General features: G+C 41.1%; 1 protein-coding gene across 3 annotated transcripts in view; it reads left to right on the forward strand.

Moving 5' to 3' along the window:
- Positions 1 to 6551: 6551 nt before the first annotated feature.
- The window catches only part of GPR155 (G protein-coupled receptor 155), a 48140-nt gene continuing 34790 nt past the window's right edge, over positions 6552 to 19901 (forward strand). For all 3 annotated transcript variants that reach the window (XM_066279409.1, XM_066279411.1, XM_066279410.1), the window contains exons 1-3: positions 6552 to 6754; positions 9100 to 9179; positions 11939 to 12435. In XM_066279409.1, coding sequence (XP_066135506.1) covers positions 11970 to 12435 — 466 coding nt within the window. In that variant the 5' untranslated portion in view covers positions 6552 to 6754; positions 9100 to 9179; positions 11939 to 11969. The remainder of the gene's footprint in view (positions 6755 to 9099; positions 9180 to 11938; positions 12436 to 19901) is intronic.

Here is a 19901-nt window from a genome sequence, read left to right on the forward strand (position 1 = left end):
TTTTTAGTATTCAGAGATAATTACTGTAGGTATTTCTTCTAAAATTCTTTTCTATTAATTTGATTTCAAGTAACAGAATACCCAATGCAAACTTGTTTAAACAATAAAGAAAACTGATTGATTCAATTAAATCTTAAAGTTATCAGTTATCAATTGTACAACTAGCAGGAATCAGATTAACAATGAAAGACACTTGAGTGTTTTCAATGGGAAGTAAGTGGGCCATATAACAACAACAATAATACCAACAATAAATGGGAACCCATCTCATGATCAGATTGTGAAAACTGAAGAGGTGCATGGTTGTGCCCTCACACTATAATCAAATGTTATGCTACATGCAAAATACATAAAAAGTGAAATAGACAGTAAAATTTGGATCATGATAGCTTGCAGGTTAGAAATGATTCAATGTTTTGTTCTTAATGAAGGCCCATAAGTCCTGACGGCCTCCTATTTACCCACCTTTTCTCTTTGAGAAAAATTTGGCCTTGGCTTCCATTCAAGGTTACAGTTTTGCCCATTGTCAATACTCCACCATTTCAGCAAGACAATACCAACACTAAGACTTCCTAGGAATGACCCTTCCTAGCAGTGGGGGACCACATTATCCAACGAAGAGGATGGGCACCAATGCATCCAAAGATAACCAAAAGGGGGAGCTGTGAACAAAACAAGGGGGCACATACTAAACCTGACAAGGTCAGAGGAGTCCTGCAAAGCAGGCCTTACAAACTCAGGGACTTAAAGTAACCACATAAGATAGATGAAACAAAAAATCCTAACTAAAAGTAGTCATGGTGGTAGTCAAGTCCTAGGTGTACAGCTTCCTTAACAAAGGTTAATCTTTACCTTAAGTGAACCTATTTTCTTTCTGCATCTAAGATAACATACCTTTGAGATGTCAGAGAAATCTTTTCCCATATCATTCAAGGCACAACCACAGCACCAGAGCACAGAACCCTTCATTGTTACCTTGTTTCTCACACACCATCTCTATTGCTGTAAATGTTAATTCTGAACTTAACCCGCCAATGTAAGAAAAGGATGTGTCTCTCCATTTTACTTTTTATTCAATCCCAGATGTTGCCCTCCCCCTTTGCTTTCTCCCATTCCCATAATCTACCACCAACAAATTTTGTGTAATCCTCCTTACAACTCTTTTTATTCTAATATATAAAATAAGCTGCAAAAAGCTCCAGAACATTTTCTCAATCCAGAGATTTGCTTCCCAGTAATTGTTGTCAGTTTGACTCAAATAAACTCATAAAAAGTTTTAAAGCCTGACCTGTGGTGGCGCAGTGGATAAAGCGTCGACCTGGAAATGCTGAGGTTGCCGGTTCAAAACCCTGGGCCTGCCTGGTCAAGGCACATATGGGAGTTGATGCTTTCAGCTCCTCCCCACCTTCTCTCTCTCCCTCTCTGTCTCTCTCTCCCCCTTTCTCTCTCTTCTCTAAAAAAATGAATAAATAAAATAAAAAAAAAAAGTTTTAAAGAAATTGATTGGCTCACATGAATGAGAAGTCCAGATGCTGACCACTTTCAGGTGAGATTGGATTCTACATCTCAACTCGTTATCGAGGATCCATTATTTCCTTCTCTCTGCTGTGCCTTCATTGGTGTCTGCATCATTCTAAGACTGATTCTGGCCCTGGTCAGCTGGCTCAGTGGTAGAGTACTGGCCTGTGCCTGCATGTCCCGGGTTCAATTCCCAGTCAGGGCACACAGGAGAACAAACTATCTGCTTTTCCACCTCTCCTCTCCCCTTCTCTTTCTTTCTCTCTCTTCCCCTTCCACAGCCATGATTCAGTTGGTTTGAGTGCCTCAGCCCAGGCACTGAGGATGGCTCCATGAAGCCTCTGCCTCAGGCACCAAAAATAGCTCAGTTGTGATTATGGCCCCAGATGGGTAAAGCATCGGCCCCAGACAGGGGTTGCCAGGTGAATCCTGGTCAGGACACATGCGGGAGTCTGTCTCTTTAGGTCCCCTTCTCTCACTTGGAAAAGAGAAGAAGAAGAAGAAAAAAACACGACTGGTTCCTCTCATGGTCCCAGGATGGCTCCCAGCATCTTCCTCTAGTCCAACAGGAAGAGAACCTGAGCATTCTCAGCAAACGTCCTAAAAGTTATTGTATACAACTACTTTATAGAGCCAATGCCCACTCTGACTCAGTCATTGAGTCCAAAGGGACGGGATATACTGATCGGATACCCAGCTTAGTTATATCACTTGTGAAGGTAGAGGGAAGTTAACTCTCTGAAGGTATATGGATCTGTAAGGAAAAATTGGTATTATTGAGAAAGAGATGGGAGTTTAAAGAAACTAATATGAAAGGAATTTGAAGTCATATTAGACCTATTCAATTATGTACTATGAAAGCAAGCATCATGGTCAAATAACATTTTAAACTATTCTAATCACTTGTACTAATCTTCCTCTTATTTACTCATTTTTTATTAGACTTTATGAATGATTCAGAGTTCCCACTTTTTCAAGAAAGATTATCCTCAAATTTAAAAGGGAATACCCGATAGGTATTAAAAATTATGATACAGATCCATATTTATGGATAAATTTAGTTACATATTAATGAAAATGTAACTAAAAGTCATGTGTATAAAAAGTTGTATCTATTGTGTGATGCTTTTTCTTAGTCTATATATATATATCATATATAAATGATATAGTAAAATGCTATCAGTAGATGTTGATTTTCACTTAAAAAAATTTTTTTTATTCGTTTTACAGAGAGTGGAGAGGAAGAGAGAGTGAGAGGGAGGGAGTTAGAGAGAGAAGGGGGAGGAGCAGGAAGCATCAACTCCCATATGTGCCTTGACCAGGCATGCCTGGGGTTTTGAACCGGCAACCTCCGCATTCCAGGTCGACACTTTAACCACTGTGCCACCATATGTCAGGTGATTTTCACTTTCTTCATTTCTTTCTGTATAATCTGAATACAGGGTGGAGCAAAAGTAGGTTTACAGTTGTAAGTATATGAACAACTGTAAATCTAGTTTGGTCCCACTTTGTATTTTATAATTATTTATTACATTCATAATCAGGAAAAAAAATAGAAACTGAAACTGCAATTATGTTAAGTATTAGTCCCAGTTTGGTGAAGCCATCTAGAATAAGTGACTCTATTTTAGGTCTGTGGTTTTCTTTTTAACAATTGAGAACAAAGGTGAAGTGAGAACAGGAGCAGAATACATGCCTTTTCTATCGTTTGTTTCTCCTCATTTTTCTGCTGCTTAGTTTTCAGATCCTTTAACTTATTTATTTATTTATTTATTTATTTTAGAGAGGAGAGGGAGAGACAGAGAGAGAAGGGGGGTGAGCTGGAAGCATCAACTCCCATATGTGCCTTGACCAGGCAAGCCCAGGGTTTCAAACCGGCAACCTCAGCATTTCCAGGTCGATGCTTTATCCACTGCGCCACCACAGGTCAAGCTAGTTTTCAGATCCTTTAATCAATCCTTAGCATACTGTGATTGTTCAAGTTATATTCTTGTATCTTTACATTAAAACTAGATGGTATTCTTTTTATTTTATTCATTTTTAGAGAGGAGAGAGAGAGGGGGAGAGAGAGAGACAGAGAGAGAGAGAGAGAGAGAGAAGAGAGAGAAGGAGGGAGGAGCTGGAAGCATCAACTCCCATATGTGCTTTGACCAGGCAAGCCCAGGGTTTTGAACCGGCGACCTCAGCATTTCCAGGTCAACGCTTTATCCACTGTGCCACCAAAGGTCAGAAAACTAGATGGTATTCTAATAGGTGCAGAGAAGGGTGTGGGGAAAAGCTTAGTGTTGAGAAGATGATAGGAAGTCACAAGTTGCAAGATAAAAAATTAAAGATGCAAAGCAAACTAGAGGCTTTACAAAAAACAGGTGCTTAGTGGTGATATTAAGTGGGACCCAGTTACGTTTCTTAGTTTGAAATAATTTTAATTCCAAAATACTAATTCAAATTCAAGATTCCTTCTAGTTTCAAAAGGGAGCTCTACACTCTAAGTCCTCACTTAACATTTTGGATGGGTTCTCAGAACTGCATGGAAACAACATAGAATGAAACCAATTTTGCCATAGGCTAAATAATGTAAATGAAGTCAATTCTTAGCATCTCATGAACATTATAACAATGTTGAAAGAAAAGACATACTGAAAGAATTGCTGTTGGTCAAATAAGTTTGTAAATTGATATATATGTTTGCTCGCTTATAGTTTGCATTGTTTATGGGGGACAGGCTGTAAGCAGGCTGGGTCGTTATAGCCTAAGGCTTAGTTTTAAGACTAAGCTTTTCCCCACACCCTTAACTGATTGTATGATGTGGGGTGGTGCACTCTAATAAGAAATCCCATTATGCCTCAGATAAGTGATTTTGTATCAGAGACTTCCTTGTTTGTATATTGGATTAAAGGTTTGGATTTCTATACTATAAAGTGGGGCAGACGGGTTCCTGAGATTAGCATTAGAGAGGAGAGCAGAGAAAGGCCACGTGGAGGAGAGAAAAGGCAGCCAAGATGGCGGAGTACTGAAAGAGAAGCCAGTTAGTGCAGTTTGTGCAGAGAGAAGAAGATGGGGAACAGAGGTGAATAAGGCTGGTGAGCTAGAAACCTTTGATTCTAGGAAATTCAGATAAGTCAGTAGCTTTGTGGGCCCTGAATGAGTGGGTTTTGGAGCCCAGTGTGTGTTTTTACTTGCCCGTCAGGTGCAAGCTAGGATTAAAAATGGCCCACCAGTTTTTGGCTCTATTGTTTCATTACTGACTGTTTGAATCCAATGCAAACCTGCACGGGCCAGGCGGTTGTGTTGATGGCCGTGGCTACTGGCTTTACACCTGCTTATTTGGCATGCCTTCATTTCAAGAAGCTCTGTAACTTTTCCATCAATACAACCAGTTTCCTCTTGGCAGATGTATGGCCAGGGGCCACCATCATGGCCATTCACATGCAGGTTCTCATTGAATTTGGGTAGACGATAATGAAACAACGGAGCCAAGAACTGTCAGGCGAGAAATACATGCAGTGGGAAAACACTTCCCTCTCCATTCGGGGCTCGAAAAGCCACTGACGCATCCAAGTATTCCTAGAATCAAAGGTTTCTACCTCACCAGCCTTATTTACCTCTATTCCCCCATCTCCTCCCTGCACAAACTCTGCACAAACTGGCTTCTCCTTTAGCACTCCACCATCTTGGCTGCCTCTCCTCTGCTATGCTAATTTCAGGAACCGAGACTGTGTTACATCCCAGGAGACAGACCACCACAGCAAACCCAAAGTGAATTTTATAAGTTTTATTGCAAACCTGCGCAGGGACTGCAGGCAACCCACGCAAGGGAACACTGCAGCCCCGAGCTTCTAAAATGGCTCCTTTTTATAGGGTGGCTATCTAGGCTGAGCAAGCATTATACAGAAGCAGATGTGGCAGTTAGCTATTCACTAGGGAGGTAGTGCGCAGCATAGCAACGGGGGGGGGGGGTATTGCTCAGTGGAGAATTTCAAACATAAACTTCTGATAAGGGTCTCTGACTCATAGAATGAAGGATGTTGGGTCTACATTTCTAATGGTTGTTTATCTTTTTTTCTTTTCCTCCAGCCATGTACTGGATGTACTCAGTTTTCATGGCTGGTGGCCTGCACCGCTTGTCTTAAGATGTCACAACTGAGAGCCCCTGGTGTCCCTTATTTTATAGTGTAGAAATTAAAGCCTTTAAGCCAATATACAAATAAGGAAGTTGCTGAAACAAAGCCACTTATCTGAGGCATAAATGGGATTCCTCATAAGAATGCACCACCCCACATCATGGAACAGTCAAGCATGTGGGGGAAAGCTTAGTGTTGAGATCTTCGTATTAAAAGGGTGGGAAGGGCTTAGTCTTAAAACTAAGCCTTAGGCTATAAGGACCTTGCCAGTTTACAGCCTGTCCCCCCATACCCAATGCAAACTATTTATATAAGCAAACAAACATATACATCATATTTGCAAACTTATTTGACCCACAGTAGACCTATGCATATAGTTTCCCCACAATAGAAACACAAGCAATCAGATTGGGAGCTTATTCCAAATCAAATACAGTGCTAAAGCTTCACAGACATTTTAATCCCTGATTTAGGAAAGTCAAGGTCACACTGCCTTGGGAGAGTGGATGGTGAGATTCTGACCCAGCTCTGACTCTTAAGTCCTTGCGTTTATTTCTGATCTAAACATGACTAGTTTTAACTAAGAGAGGAATTAGCGGATCAACACGAAGCTGGGGTTGGAGGAAAGACTAAAGGCCTCTGCATCTAAACCTCGTTAAAGGAGAATAGAAATACAAACTGCGGCCGCCATCTTGAGAGTGCCTGATGGCCGGAAGTCCCACCGCCTGAGTCTAGTGACTGGGCCTCTCGCTGGGGGCGGGGCCGGACACCGGTGCCGGGGCGGGGCATGAGGGCGGGCCCAGAGGCTGGGAGGCTTGGAGGCTCGCGGCGAAGGGCGGGGCCTGAAGACCGGGCGGGTCTAGAGGCGGGGCCTACAGGGGCGGGGCCTGGTGGCGGGGCGGGGCCGCACGACCGGCGCGGGGAGGAGCTGACCCGATCGTGGCTTCTCTGCACCTCACTTTCGTGGAAAGTGATTGAACTGCTGCAGCCGACAGCTGGCAGCCTCTCTGCGAGGACGGTTGTGGGTGGGAGATGACGGTGATTTCCTCCCTGCTTGGCCCACTACGTGCAGCGACTCCCTTCTCCTCGCGGCCCCGGGGCTGCAGACGTAGCAGGTAAGATGGGTTGCTAGTGCCCCCACCCCGGGTCTGAGTAGGTGGGCAGCGCCGACCTTGAAGCCCAGGCCCGCAGCCCAATGCCGGCGCCTGCCCGCCTCTGCCCCGCAGTGCCCACCTTTAGGACGTGCGGGACCACCCGGGAAGGCTTCTGTAGGGAAGGAGCGGCTTGCTTGTCCCCTCTGGTGACAGAATTGCTATTCTGTACTTATGAAGAGCACCACTTTCCACCCTGTCATTGTCAGACTCTTCCCTTTTTCCCAAGAGGTGGTCTCAGTATCTGCCCTCCTGGGAGTTTCTACCCATGTACTTGAAGAGTTACCCCAAATTTTCTTCCTTACCTCTTTTTTTGAAGCGTGTCAGTTACTATGACGTTGTGACTCCCATTCCCTGGGGAAGCTGAGGAACAACTTTTAAACCCAGCCACAGACTCCAAGCTGTCTCTCCACTCCCACTGCTGCCTGCCCAAGCATTGGGTGGTAGCTGTTTTCTGGGCGGCCTATCTGGTTAGCGACTCTCCACATCCTTATCTTGGAGGGCCAAAGTCTCTCCCTGACAACAGGGGAGGAGCAATTATAATGCTCCCCACTCTGGGTCGCTAGGGAGGACATTTGGTCCCCTGCAAGTAGGTGGGAGTGGGTGGATGGTGTGACTGTTGATGTGAAGAGGGCTTTAATAGTACCACACTGTATTAAAAGCTTTTCCCATGGGATAAAGGATATTGGGTGTTTGAGAAATAGCCTAAAGGTTGAAAGCTTTCTCTTTGAAGTTAATCAGAACCCTCTTCCCCATTTTTGTTTAAAATCAGTTGTTCAGAATTTCAGTGGTTCTCTGATGTTATCTAAATCAAATACGAAGTAGTTGTAAGTGGTTTGTATATAGCATTTTCTCACTCCCTGCTCCAGCGAGTGGTCAGTGAGTGTTCTTAGGGATCAGCTTGTTTGGTAACAAGCCTTGTTTTAATGAGATGAAAAGACTGGATGTAACCTTTTTTTTAAAACTTCCGTTGCTGTGGTTCCTCTTCATTTTGAAAGAATGCTTTAGAAAGCATATTTTTCTCCCATTTGAAAAAAAGATTAAGAAGAGCTAAAACTTGGTGAGTCCTTTTTGATTATTTTGACTTTCCCTCACTAGCAGGTATTGCTTTTATAATGTTGAGGAATATTCAAAAAAGAAAAAAAAGAAGAAAAAAATCCTCATGGAAAGGAGCAAATTACTTTTCAGTTTTTCTCTTTATTTTTGACTAACTGAATGTTAAACTGGGCATTACTACAACTATTTGACCATCACCGTGAGAAAAATGAAGAGCTCTCTCTTCCCGGCTAACAACTATTTATGATCAAGCTCAATTAAATTGAACTCTTAATTGTTAGGTATAAAATAAAAATGGATAACTTTATGGCCCATCCTGTCCTTCTGTTTTAGTTGGAGGATCTTTAATACCATGTATTGTTTGAAGACCTGGCATAGGACAATGAATTATATTTAATTTGTTATTATTCTTACTATTAGGGCTACAACTCCTAATAGCAAGTGCTACCATTTCTGGAAAGACTACTTTGTGATAAAATACTGTGATGAACTTAGTATAAAATCTTCGGTCCTCACAATATTCTTCTAAGGAAGTTTTCACTGTAATTTTATAGTTGAGGAAGCTAAGGTTCTGAGAAGCTAGGGATTGTGCCAAAGAGTTTATAAGAGATAATGCCCCAAATTGGGTTCATGTCTTTTTTTTTTTTTTTTTTCAGAGACAGAGAGAGAGTCAGAGAGAAGGATAGATAGGGACAGACAGACAGGAATGGAGAGAGATGAGAAGCATCAATCATTAGTTTTTTGTTGCGACACCTTAGTTGTTCATTGATTGCTTTCTCATATGTGCCTTGACTGGGGAGGGGGGGCTACAGCAGACCGAGTAACCCCTTGCTCGAGCCAGCGACTTTGGGTCCAAGCTGGTGAGCTTTGCTCAAACCAGATGAGCCCGCGTTCAAACTGGCGACCTCGGGTTCTCGAACCTGGGTCCTCCGCATCCCAGTCCAACACTCTATCCATTGCGCCACTGCCTGGTCAGGTGGTTCATGTCTTTCTGACTCTTTTCAGTGAACAATCACTAGTTTAGTTCAAACTGTTGTTTTTAAAAAGTATTGGAATACATTGAAAATGCAAGTGTGGTACAAATAAGGGGTGGTGAGCAGTATTAGTTATTCATACTCCAGGCAAAGAAATGTAAGGAACTTTGAAAAAGACCTAGAAGACGGGCTACATTATTGTCTTAGTCTTTAGCACTGCCTTTTCAAGTTCACAACTTAAAGGACTCCAAAAGTTTAACACCTGTGTTTGTTTACCAGCTCCTACTTCAACTATGGGTACCTGTACCAACCAGTAGCTTTCCCAGGATATAACTTGACGCTTACTTGCTAAACTTCAGGTATGTGAATATTGTAGGTTTTGTGAATATTGACCACTCCTATCTAATCCTAGTATAAAAATACTTGTCCTAATCCAGATTAAATGTAAGTTTTTAAAAGGTTCAGTTTATACCAGGATAACACAGAGAAAATTACCTCATTCACACCCCTGAGTATCAGTTGTTGCCGGTCTCTAGCCTGTCATCTCAGTGTTTTTAATGTGATGTGTGTGTTTGAGAACTTGACTTGGACATTGTAAATTTCAGGAATGAGCTTTTTTACTTTCTACCTTATATAATGGTTAACCCAAAATAATTACTTATAAATTGGCAGTTGTTGCCATGTTACTTTCAAGATGCTATTAAGAGCTAATTAGTTGCACTTGTCTAAACTTCATGTTCATATGTCCCTGGCAGTAAGAGGGGAGTCTGAAAAGTGTAATATTAGCATAAAGAATTTTTCCTTGCTTTAGCATTTTCTGAACATCTTTAAAACATTTTACAACACATTTGTGTTCCTTAACATTTTATAAGCATTTTAGAACCACATTGTATGGTATTGGACCTGTTGTTATAGTGAAAAAGTTAGAATACTTGATCGTTCATAAAAAATAAAGAGAGGCTTGACCAGTTGGCTCAGTGGTAGAGCATCAACCCGGCATGTGGAAGTCCTGGGCTCAATTCCTGGTCAGGGCACACAGGAGAAACGACCATCTATCTGCTCCTCCACCCTTCTTCCTACCCTTCTCTCTCTCTCTCTCTCTCTCTCTCTCTCTCTCTCTTCCTCCCCTGCAGCCATAGCTTGATTGATCCCAGTATGTTGGCCCAAGGCGCTGAGGATGGCTCTGTGGAGCCTCCACCTCAGGAGCTAAAAATAGCTCATTTGCGAGCATGGCCCCAGATGGGCAGAGCATTGGGTTCCCAGGTGGATCTCAGTCGGGGTACATGCAGAAGTCTGTCTATTTCCCCCCCTTCACTTAAATTAAAAAAATAAATAAAAGAAAACAAAGAGAGCTTTCTGTCAGTGAACTAGATAGTTCTTAAAAAGAACACTGATTTACTAAAAAGTGAATTAATTATGCACATATGGAGTCTCCTGTGTGCCATGCACTGTTAGATGTTAGGGATGCAAAAACAGTAAGCAAAAACATGCATAGATTGTGTTTCCATAGCACCTAAAGTCTAGCAAAGTAGATGGATCTGAAACAGTCACTCTAATGCAGAGGATAAGTATAACATGAGAAAAGTGGCCTAAAGGTAAAGAACACGATTTTATTTGAGAAAAACTCCTGGGCTGGCTGTGGAGTCAGAAAAGCCTTATTTGATAAAAGCAACTCCTGAACTATATGATTTGGAGAATAAGTAGGTATTATTATGCAGGGAGTAGTGGGTGGGTAGAGAAGAGAACATTTTCAAGTTAACTGCATGTGTGCAAAGTCCATGTAGCACAAAGGACTGTGGGACATTCAAGAATGCCAATATGTTGGCTGGTGTAAAAGAAACTAAGAGTAGGTTGGTGGAATGCCATGAATTTTTGTTTTTTTTTTTGTTTTTTTTTTTAATTTTTAAAAACATTTTATATACCGAGAGAGAGAGAGAAAGAGAGAGAGAGAGAGAGAGAGAGAGAATGGGGGGAGGAGCAGGAAGCATCAATTCTCTTACATGCCTTGACCAGGCAAGCCTAGGGTTTTGAACTGGCAACCTCAGTATTCCAGGTTGATGCTTTATCCACTGTGCCACCACAGGTCAGGCTGTTTCATTTTCTCTCTTAATGCTGCCAAATTATATTTAACTTTTGTTAAGTGATTACTTTGTGCCAGATGTAAGGACTTTACTTGAATAATCTCAGGTTCCTTTGAGGTGGGTACTTTTGTTACCATTACACAGATCAGGAAAATGAGGCACAGAAAATATAAGTTTTTGGTTCAAAGTTGATATACGATGCTTTACTATACCTTTCTTCCTAACCCATAGTCAAGTATGACCATAGGCTGGAAAGGTACCTTCTGTCTTGTGTGCCTCCTTGATGTAACCCTGAGAACTACTGAAATTTTTGGAGACTTTGGATACTGGTAAACATTCTGCAGAGACTCTGTGAGCTCCATGCTCTTAGTCACTAGGCGGAGCTCGAGGGTGGAGCACTGGAGAGGAGGCCAGGGCATCACTACAGCTGTATTACTCAGGTCTGGTACTGAATATAGGATAGCAACATAAATATTTTGTACTGACCCGCCTTTGAGTGTAAAGAGGTTATTGTTTGGCCCTGGCAAGTTGGCTCAGTAGCAGAGCATGAGCCCTGCATGTGGATGTCCTGGGTTTGATTCCCAGTCAAGGCACACAGGAGAGGTGACCATCTACTTCTCCATACCTCCCCCACCCCTTCTCTCTCTCTTTCTCTCCCTCTCTCTTCCCCTCCCACAGCCATGGCTCGATTGGTTCCAGCAAATTGGCCCTGGGCACTGAGGATGGCTTCGTGGAGCCTCTGCCTCAGGCACTAAAAATAGCTAGGTTGTAAGCGTGGCCCCAGATGGGGGTTGCCAGGTGGATCCTGGTCTGGGCACATGTGGGAATCTGTCTATCTCCCTTGTTTCACGTGGGGAAAAAAAGTTATTGTTTGCTGGGAAACACTCCTACTCTTTTTTTTTTTTTTCTCTGATGGTAGTTGAGGAAAAGTATGTATATTTATTTGGCCATTTAATAAGTCTAAGTTTGCCAATGTATCCTTTCACCTAGAATTCTTCCAACTGATTGTACACTGAATCTTTCTTTCTTCTTTTCAGAGATCTAATTGGAGTTCGAGGGTGAAAGAAAATGAATTCTTTTTCTGATTTACCTGCCAAGAACTTAACCATTGCAGTCAATATGACCAAGGCTTTGTCTTCAACAGTAATGCATGGATTTAATTCCACGAATGACCCACCTTCAATGTCAATAACAAGGCTTTTTCCAGCCTTACTAGAATGCTTTGGCATAGTCTTTTGTGGCTATGTAGCAGGAAGGGCCAATGTCATAACATCAACACAGGCCAAAGGACTAGGAAATTTCGTCTCTAGATTTGCACTCCCAGCTTTATTATTCAAAAACATGGTTGTACTTAATTTTTCCAATGTGGATTGGTCTTTCCTATATAGCATCTTAATTGCCAAAGCCTCTGTATTTTTCATTGTATGTGTATTAACCTTACTAGTTGCCAGTCCTGATAGTCGATTTAGCAAAGCTGGACTATTCCCTATTTTTGCTACTCAAAGTAATGACTTTGCACTGGGATATCCTATAGGTAAGTTATTATTTGTTTTTTTAAAGTTTTTAAAAAATTCAAGAGTTCTAGAAGTTACCAAAATTTAAACCTTTTAATTTAACTAAGTATTTGTTAGTGATAGATACTTACCTTCTATATAAGAAATCTTTTCATATTATTTTCTTAAATATGTCTTAAATTAGGATGGATTCTATTTTTCCTTAACTTCAGAGTTTGAGGCTCCTTGAAAGGACTATCTAAAACAAACTGTCATATTCAAATAAACTTAATGAACTTTCTTTCTAATAGTATTCTTTTTCTTCTGAATAATCCCATATGAAAGAAGTTTAATTTCCAGATGAGATCAGATTCTGATTTAAATTATGTTAAAAAAAAAAGATAAGCATATGTCTGTGTAACAGCAGTCATTATTAAATGTTAGCAGTGGGATTTTATGAGTGACTTCTTTCCTCCTTTATTTTTCTTACCATCTAGAATATATATTATTTTATATTAAAGCTCATTTTTGAGCTTATTCTTCAAACTGTCAATATACTTTAGTTGAAGTTAATTTCTTGTTTAAGAACAAAAATAGTGAAGGCTTTTCACCTTTCCAACTTTTCCTTCTTTACCTTTCCAACTCTTTAAGAAGCCTAATTTTATATTTCTCTGTGTTTATATTTTTCTGATAAAACAGTAAACATACCAGTTTGAAATGTTGAGATATCCTGAAACATCTTTTCTTTCCAGACCACTCTGCCACTAAGAAAATGTACAGTTAGTAACTACTTTTTAATATGTTTATTTTTGCTTTCTGTTGTACTTTCATTATGTATCCTTATGTGGGGACCTGAATATTATGGATCTAGTCAGTCACTCATTCATTCACTCATTCACATGGGCCCATTATGTAGCAGTAACTGTGCTAGCTTCTGGGAGTACACCTGTGAACAACATTCTTTTTTTTTTTTTTTTTTCCAGAGACAGAGAGAGAGTCAGAGAGAGGGATAGACAGGGACAGACAGGAAACGGAGAGATGAGAAGCATCAATCATTAGTTTTTCTTTGTGCGTTGCAACACCTTAATTGTTCATTGGTTGCTTCCTCTTACGTGCCTTGACCGCGAGCCTTCAGCAGACTGAGTAACCCCTTGCTCGAGCCAGAGACCTTGGGCTCAAGCTGGTGAGCTTTTGCTCAAACCAGATGAGCCCATGCTCAAGCTGGCGACCTCGGGGTCTTGAACCTGGGTCTTTCACATCCCAGTCCGACGCTCTCTCCACTGCACCACTGCTCGGTCAGGCTGAACAACATTCTTATATATATTGAATTTACTTTTTTTTTTTTTTTTTTTTTTTTTTGTATTTTTCTGAAGTTGGAAATGGGGAGGCAGTCAGACAGACTCCCGCATGCGCTGGACCGGGATCCACCCGGCATGCCCACCAGGGGGCGATGCTCCACCCATCTGGGGCGCCACTCCGTTGCAACCAGAGCCATTCCAGCGCCCGAGGCAGAGGCCATAGAGCCATCCTCAGCACCCGGGCCAACTTTGCTTCAATGGAGCCTTGGCTGCGGGAGGGGAAGAGAGAGACAGAGAGGAAGGAGAGAAGGAGGGGTAGAGAAGCAGATGGGCGCCTCTCCTGTGTGCCCTGGCCGGGAATCGAACCCGGGGCTCCTGCACGCCAGGCCGACGCTTTACCGCTGAGCCAACTGGCCAGGGCCTGAATTTACATTTTAATGGGAAATTAAAATTAAAATAATATCATGTAAGACAAGGGCCATATAAATAAAGTATAAATAGTATGGAAGGATAGGAATGGGGGGATGCTACTTGAGGTAGGGGGTCAGTAACGTCATTTCTGATGATACAGCTTCTAAGCAGAGACTGAAAAAAAAACTTAGTGAAATGGACAGTTGAAAGTAACTTTCAGAAATTTTCACCAGTAGTTTTAACCCCCCCCCCCCCCCAGCTTATCTTACCACCGGCACCAAAAGGATTCTAGTGGACTATGCTTTTTATCTTTCTCCTTTGACTCCCCTCTATCTCTTTTACCGGAAACAGAGATATACCTTAAAAATTAAATGACCACAAGTAAAGCAGGTTAATGAAAGAGGAAAAACTAGGCTCTTACATAACTGTGCTGTTAAGAGAAACTAGATGTGTTCCTTTAAGGTTATTGAATTTTAAAATTAAGAATGGCCCTGGCTGATTGGCTTAGTCAGTTAGAGCATTGTCCTGAAACATGTTGCAGGTTCGATCCCTCATCAGGGCATATACAGGAAACAACCAATGAATGCACAACTAAGTGGAACAACAAGTGAATGGTTTCCTCTCTCTCTCTCTCTCTCCTCCACTCTTTCTCTCTCTCCTTTCCTCTCTCTGTCTATAAAATCAATCAGTAAAAAAATTAAATTAAGAATGAACTAAGCATTTAAATAAAGACTTTAGAAATAAAAACAAAAAGTTAATATGTTATCCATCTCTTCAGAGCTGCGTTAATAATGTAAATTTGTCAAGGTATTTATGGTATAAGTATCTAAGAAGTAGCTCTCTATCATAGTGTTAAATATTTAATAAATAATGCTATATCTTAATTTAGACAAACTGTAAGTATATGATTTCATGCTCTCATAGATTAGTAAGCCCATAACTAAATAGAACTAACATTTGTAACTTTATAGCTTATAGAGCTCTTTCTTATTTACTTATCTTATTTGAGGTGGAACAGATATTATTCTCTCTTTAAATAAGGAGACAGGCTTCAGAGATTTCACTGTTTTGTCCCAGGTCATATAGCTTACAGGTACCTGAGGCCAAAACCTTGGGCTTCTGGTTCTAAATACTGGGCATTCTCTTATGCCACACAGTTATATAATATGCCCATTTAATCTTCAGAAGACCCAACTAGCCCTTGTAATACATTACTTTCACAGAGAATCATTTTATTATCTTTGCATTAATCTAAAAATGTTTCATAAAATGAGTAGTAGCGGAAAAGACCTATTAAATTATCCATTTTCATATTGAGGCAGAATCTCCAACTAAAACATAGCCAGCCATACTCATCACTGCTTTTTTTTTTTTTAAGCAAGACAGTGACAGAGAAGAAGGGAGATGAGAAGCATCAACTTGTAGTTGCATCACTTTTAGTTGTTCATTGATTGCTTCTTACATGTACCTGATTGGGCGGCTCCAGCCTAGCTAGTAACCCCTTCCTCAAGCTAGTGACCTTTGGACTCAAGCCAGCGACCTTGGGATCACATGTATAAATATAATCCTACGCTGAAGCAAGCAACCCTGTGCTCAAGCTGGATAAGCCTGTGCTCAAGGCAGTGACCTTGGGATTTTGAACCTGGAACCTCAGTGTCCCAGGTCAATGCTCTATCCACTGTGCCACCACTGATCAACTTCATCACTGCTTTTCTATGTCCCACATTAAATCAGTGAATCCTAGCAATGTGGTAGACCAGTTTTCCTGATGATTATGCTTATAGATTTTGAGTTGTGATTGTGGGGGTTTTAAAATTTTTAAATCACAAATAATATGAGTTTTTTTTAATAACATTGGACTGTAGACAATACAGAATTCTTTACCAGAATTCAGTAGTATAGACAGAAGCGCTTTTTCCTATACCTGCAGATTGGAAGGGGTGGTGCAGAACGGCAAGGCCGTGTATCTGCTCCAGTGAGATGATTTATCTGCCTCAGTTTGTTTCAAAATGGACATTCAAAATGATGATTTATCTGCCCTTTCAGTTTGTTATGTGGCCTCTCCCAGGAATTCCCACTCTCTTGTTCCCAGATAAACATAAAGTATAAAAAATGTCCTTTTTAAAACTACATTTGTTTTACAACATCAGTCCAGTTTCCGGTGACTAAAGAAAAGGCAGATAATGAATAAAGGAGGACAGTCATGTTTCCTTTTTCTCTATGCTATGATAATTATAATGGTCTGTGAAACTACATTAAAATGATTTATCTATATCAAGTGACAGAAAACTACAGTGCCTTATTACAGACTAAAAATGAAGCTCTCTTTTTATAGAACAATTCTTTCCAAAGGTCCTTAAAGAAATCACTGTGTGAGAGGAAACGAAGGTAAAATGTTGATGTCAGCACATCAGAATGGTCCCTGCCTTGGTCGTTAAAAGATACTAATAGGGCATAGTAAAATCCTATAATTTATTCCTCAAACAATGCTGATAGCATAAGTACCCTGACTAATCATAATTATGCTCTAGTGCCTGAGATGTAAACAAAAAGGAAATGAAGCATTTAACTATATGTCATTAATAGAATGATCTTGTCTTGGTCTTAGTGTTATTTGCTAGGGATTGAAAACCTGCCAGAATCAAAATAGGAGCCACAATGGGTGGCTCTCTTAATTCTTTAAAACTATATAATAATTCCTCATAATGGGATTCACCCCTCCCCCCAAGAGCCTTATTTCTAAATATTAATTAGAACTTAATAGTTGATGTAACGAGCCCTGGCCGGTTGGCTCAGTGGTAGAGCGTCGGCCTGGCGTGCAGAAGTCCCAGGTTCAATTCCCAGCCAGGGCACACAGGAGAAGCACCCATCTGCTTCTCCACCCCTCCCCCTCTCCTTCCTCTCTGTCTCTCTCTTCCCCTCCCGCAGTGAGGCTCCATTGGAGCAAAGATGGCCCGGGCGCTGGGGATGGCTCCTTGGCCTCTGCCCCAGGCGCTAGAGTGGCTCTGGTCACAACAGAGCGATGCCCCGGAGGGGCAGAACATCGCCCCCTGGTGGGCGTGCCGGGTGGATCCCGGTAGGGCACATGCGGGAGTCTGTCTGTCTCTCCCTGTTTCCAGCTTCGGAAGAATACAGAAAAAAATAAATAAACAAACAAATAAATAGTTGATGTAATGATTATAAACCTAATTTATTAGTATGGATCACTGCATTCATATATACTTTTTTCATATTTGAAATACCATCTTGGCCCTGGTCAGTTGGCTCAGTAGTAGAGTGTCAGCTTGGCTTGTGGACGTCCTGGGTTTGATTCCCAGGCAGGGCACACAGGAGAAGCCACCATCTGCTTCACATCTGCTCCCCCTCCTCTTTCTCTTTCTCTCTTTCTCTTACTCTCTCTTCCTCTCCCACAGCCATGGCTCGATTTGTTCAAGTGCGTTGGCCCTGGGTGCTGAGGATGGTTTTGTGGATCCTCTGCCTCTGGTGCTAAGAATAGCTTGGTCACAAGAATGACCCCAGATGGGCAGAGTGTGGGCCCCAGACGGGATTGTGCAGTGGATCCTGGTCAGGGCACATGCAGGAGTCTGTTTCTCTGTCTCCCCTCCTCTCACTGGAAAAGAAGAAAAAAAGGAAAAGAAAAACCATCTTGATTGGTAACAAAAGAATAGCACTACCAGTTTATAAAGACATAATGTTATGTAATTATGCTAATGAATGGCAGAAGTAGACTGAAATTTCCATGTTTAACCATATTTTTCTAGTAATTTAACAAGTATTTATTCCCTATTTTTTACTGTGTACTACTAGACTAGGCTTTTTTTTTTTTTACCTCCAAATACCTGTTCAACTGACTTAAAATACCCCAATAATAACCTGCTTGATAAATACTCAGAATATGAAAGAAGAAGAAAATTTGGATAAAAAAAGAAAACGGATTAACGAACAACAATTAGATATAAATTACTGTGTGCTACAAAATATATTTTACACTGTCTGCAACTTCGGACATTCATTGATATGAGAAAGTACTTGGTGATTGGCTAGCCATACATAATAAAGACTGTTGCTCAAATTTGTATTGAGCTTTAAAACAATCTGAAGTCTATTATATGATGCTGATTAAAGCTAGTGTGCCAGGAAAGTAAATTCTGGGAAAAGGCATTTAACTTAAGTGGCTTTGTGGGCTGTAAGTTGTCAAAGTTTATGTGTTTTATCTTGGCTACTTGGGAAAATTCTTGTGCTCAGATAGAAAACACAAGGCTTTTCCAAAATATAGTCTCTGTTCTTAAAATTGAGTGGAGGGAAGGTATGGATGTCCTTCTCTTAGAGCTGATCAGAAAAAGTATAGCTACCAAGAAAGTTAACAAAAGTGCTGCTTTTTTTACTTAAAAGATAAAACCTGATGAAACAGGAAAGGAAACCACTAAGAATTATAGAGCTGTTATATCTAGCTTGGAAATTGGAAAGAATTTGTGAAATTTTATGTAATCAAATGTGTTTTGTTTAACCACTGCTTCATTTCAGAAATATTATAAACCTCTGTATATGCTTAGCTAAAAAGAAGGAAATTAAATCTTATAAAAAGTAGTTTTTACCCGGCTAGGGCACACAGGAGAAGAGCCCATTTGCTTCTCCACCCCTCCGCTGCGCTTTCCTCTCTGTCTCTCTCTTCCCCTCCTGCAGCCAAGGCTCCATTGGAGCAAAGATGGCCCGGGCGCTGGGGATGGCTCCTTGGCCTCTGCCCCAGGCGCTAGAGTGGCTCTGGTCGCAACATGGCGATGCCCCAGAGGGGCAGAGCATCGCCCCCTGGTGGGCAGAGCTTCGCCCCTGGTGGGCGTGCCGGGTGGATCCCAGTCGGGCGGGCGCATGCGGGAGTCTGTCTGACTGTCTCTCCCTGTTTCCAGCTTCAGAAAAATGAGAAGAAAAAAAAAAAAGTAGTTTGTAGCTAATGAGAACAAGGTTATATAATCTAGTTATATAACTTTAACGGGATATGAACATGACATTACCTGAACTTATGTATCCTGAGTAAGTAAACAAATTTTCCTACCTGTGTCACTTTATCTTAATGTAAATTGAGAAGGCTAATCTTTTACATTTTTCCACATGGTTGCTCCCTCCTTGTAAGTGATTGTAGCTGTTCTTTTGTCTTTCTTAACCTCAAATCACTTATGAATCAGCTTTTATATATTAGGTTGAGTAATTTCAGAACTCTGCCAAAAATGTGCAAGAGACCAGGCTGCTAGCTTCAGGGCTCTAAGTTGCCCTGATCAACCTACGACCAGGTCACCAACCCTCACTTCCACCAAGAAACTGCTAAAAGTCTGATCCATACCACGTACACTTTCTAAGGAGACTGAACTTATGCAGTGGTTAGGTTCTAACTTTGTCATGTACAGTCAAGCCCTTGAAAAAAAATCCCTTAAATCACCTACAAAAGGTAGCACACATACTTTGTTTATATTGTACCATTTTTCCTAAGTCTAACACAGCCTAACTGGCGTCATTGTTCTTCAGTGAACAGCAAGTGAAGTAATTTATTTGCATTTGGGAACTTGCTTTATGAAAGAAAAAAAAGTTTTTGTTTTTCTATGAGAGAGTAATTGAATTTATGTTGGTTAAATATACATTACATGACTCTACTGTATTCCCTTCCCTAACATTCTTTATCTACCTTTCCATCCCTAATTCTTCAGCATCTTCACTCTTCTTCCCTAAAGCCATGCATTCCCATTCATTCATCTCAAATAGAGGCTGTCCATTTTCTAATCGCCTGCATACTACATGAGCAATGGCAG

The sequence above is a fragment of the Saccopteryx bilineata genome, chromosome 5 (genome assembly GCF_036850765.1).
Source record: "Saccopteryx bilineata isolate mSacBil1 chromosome 5, mSacBil1_pri_phased_curated, whole genome shotgun sequence".
NCBI lineage: Eukaryota > Metazoa > Chordata > Mammalia > Chiroptera > Emballonuridae > Saccopteryx > Saccopteryx bilineata.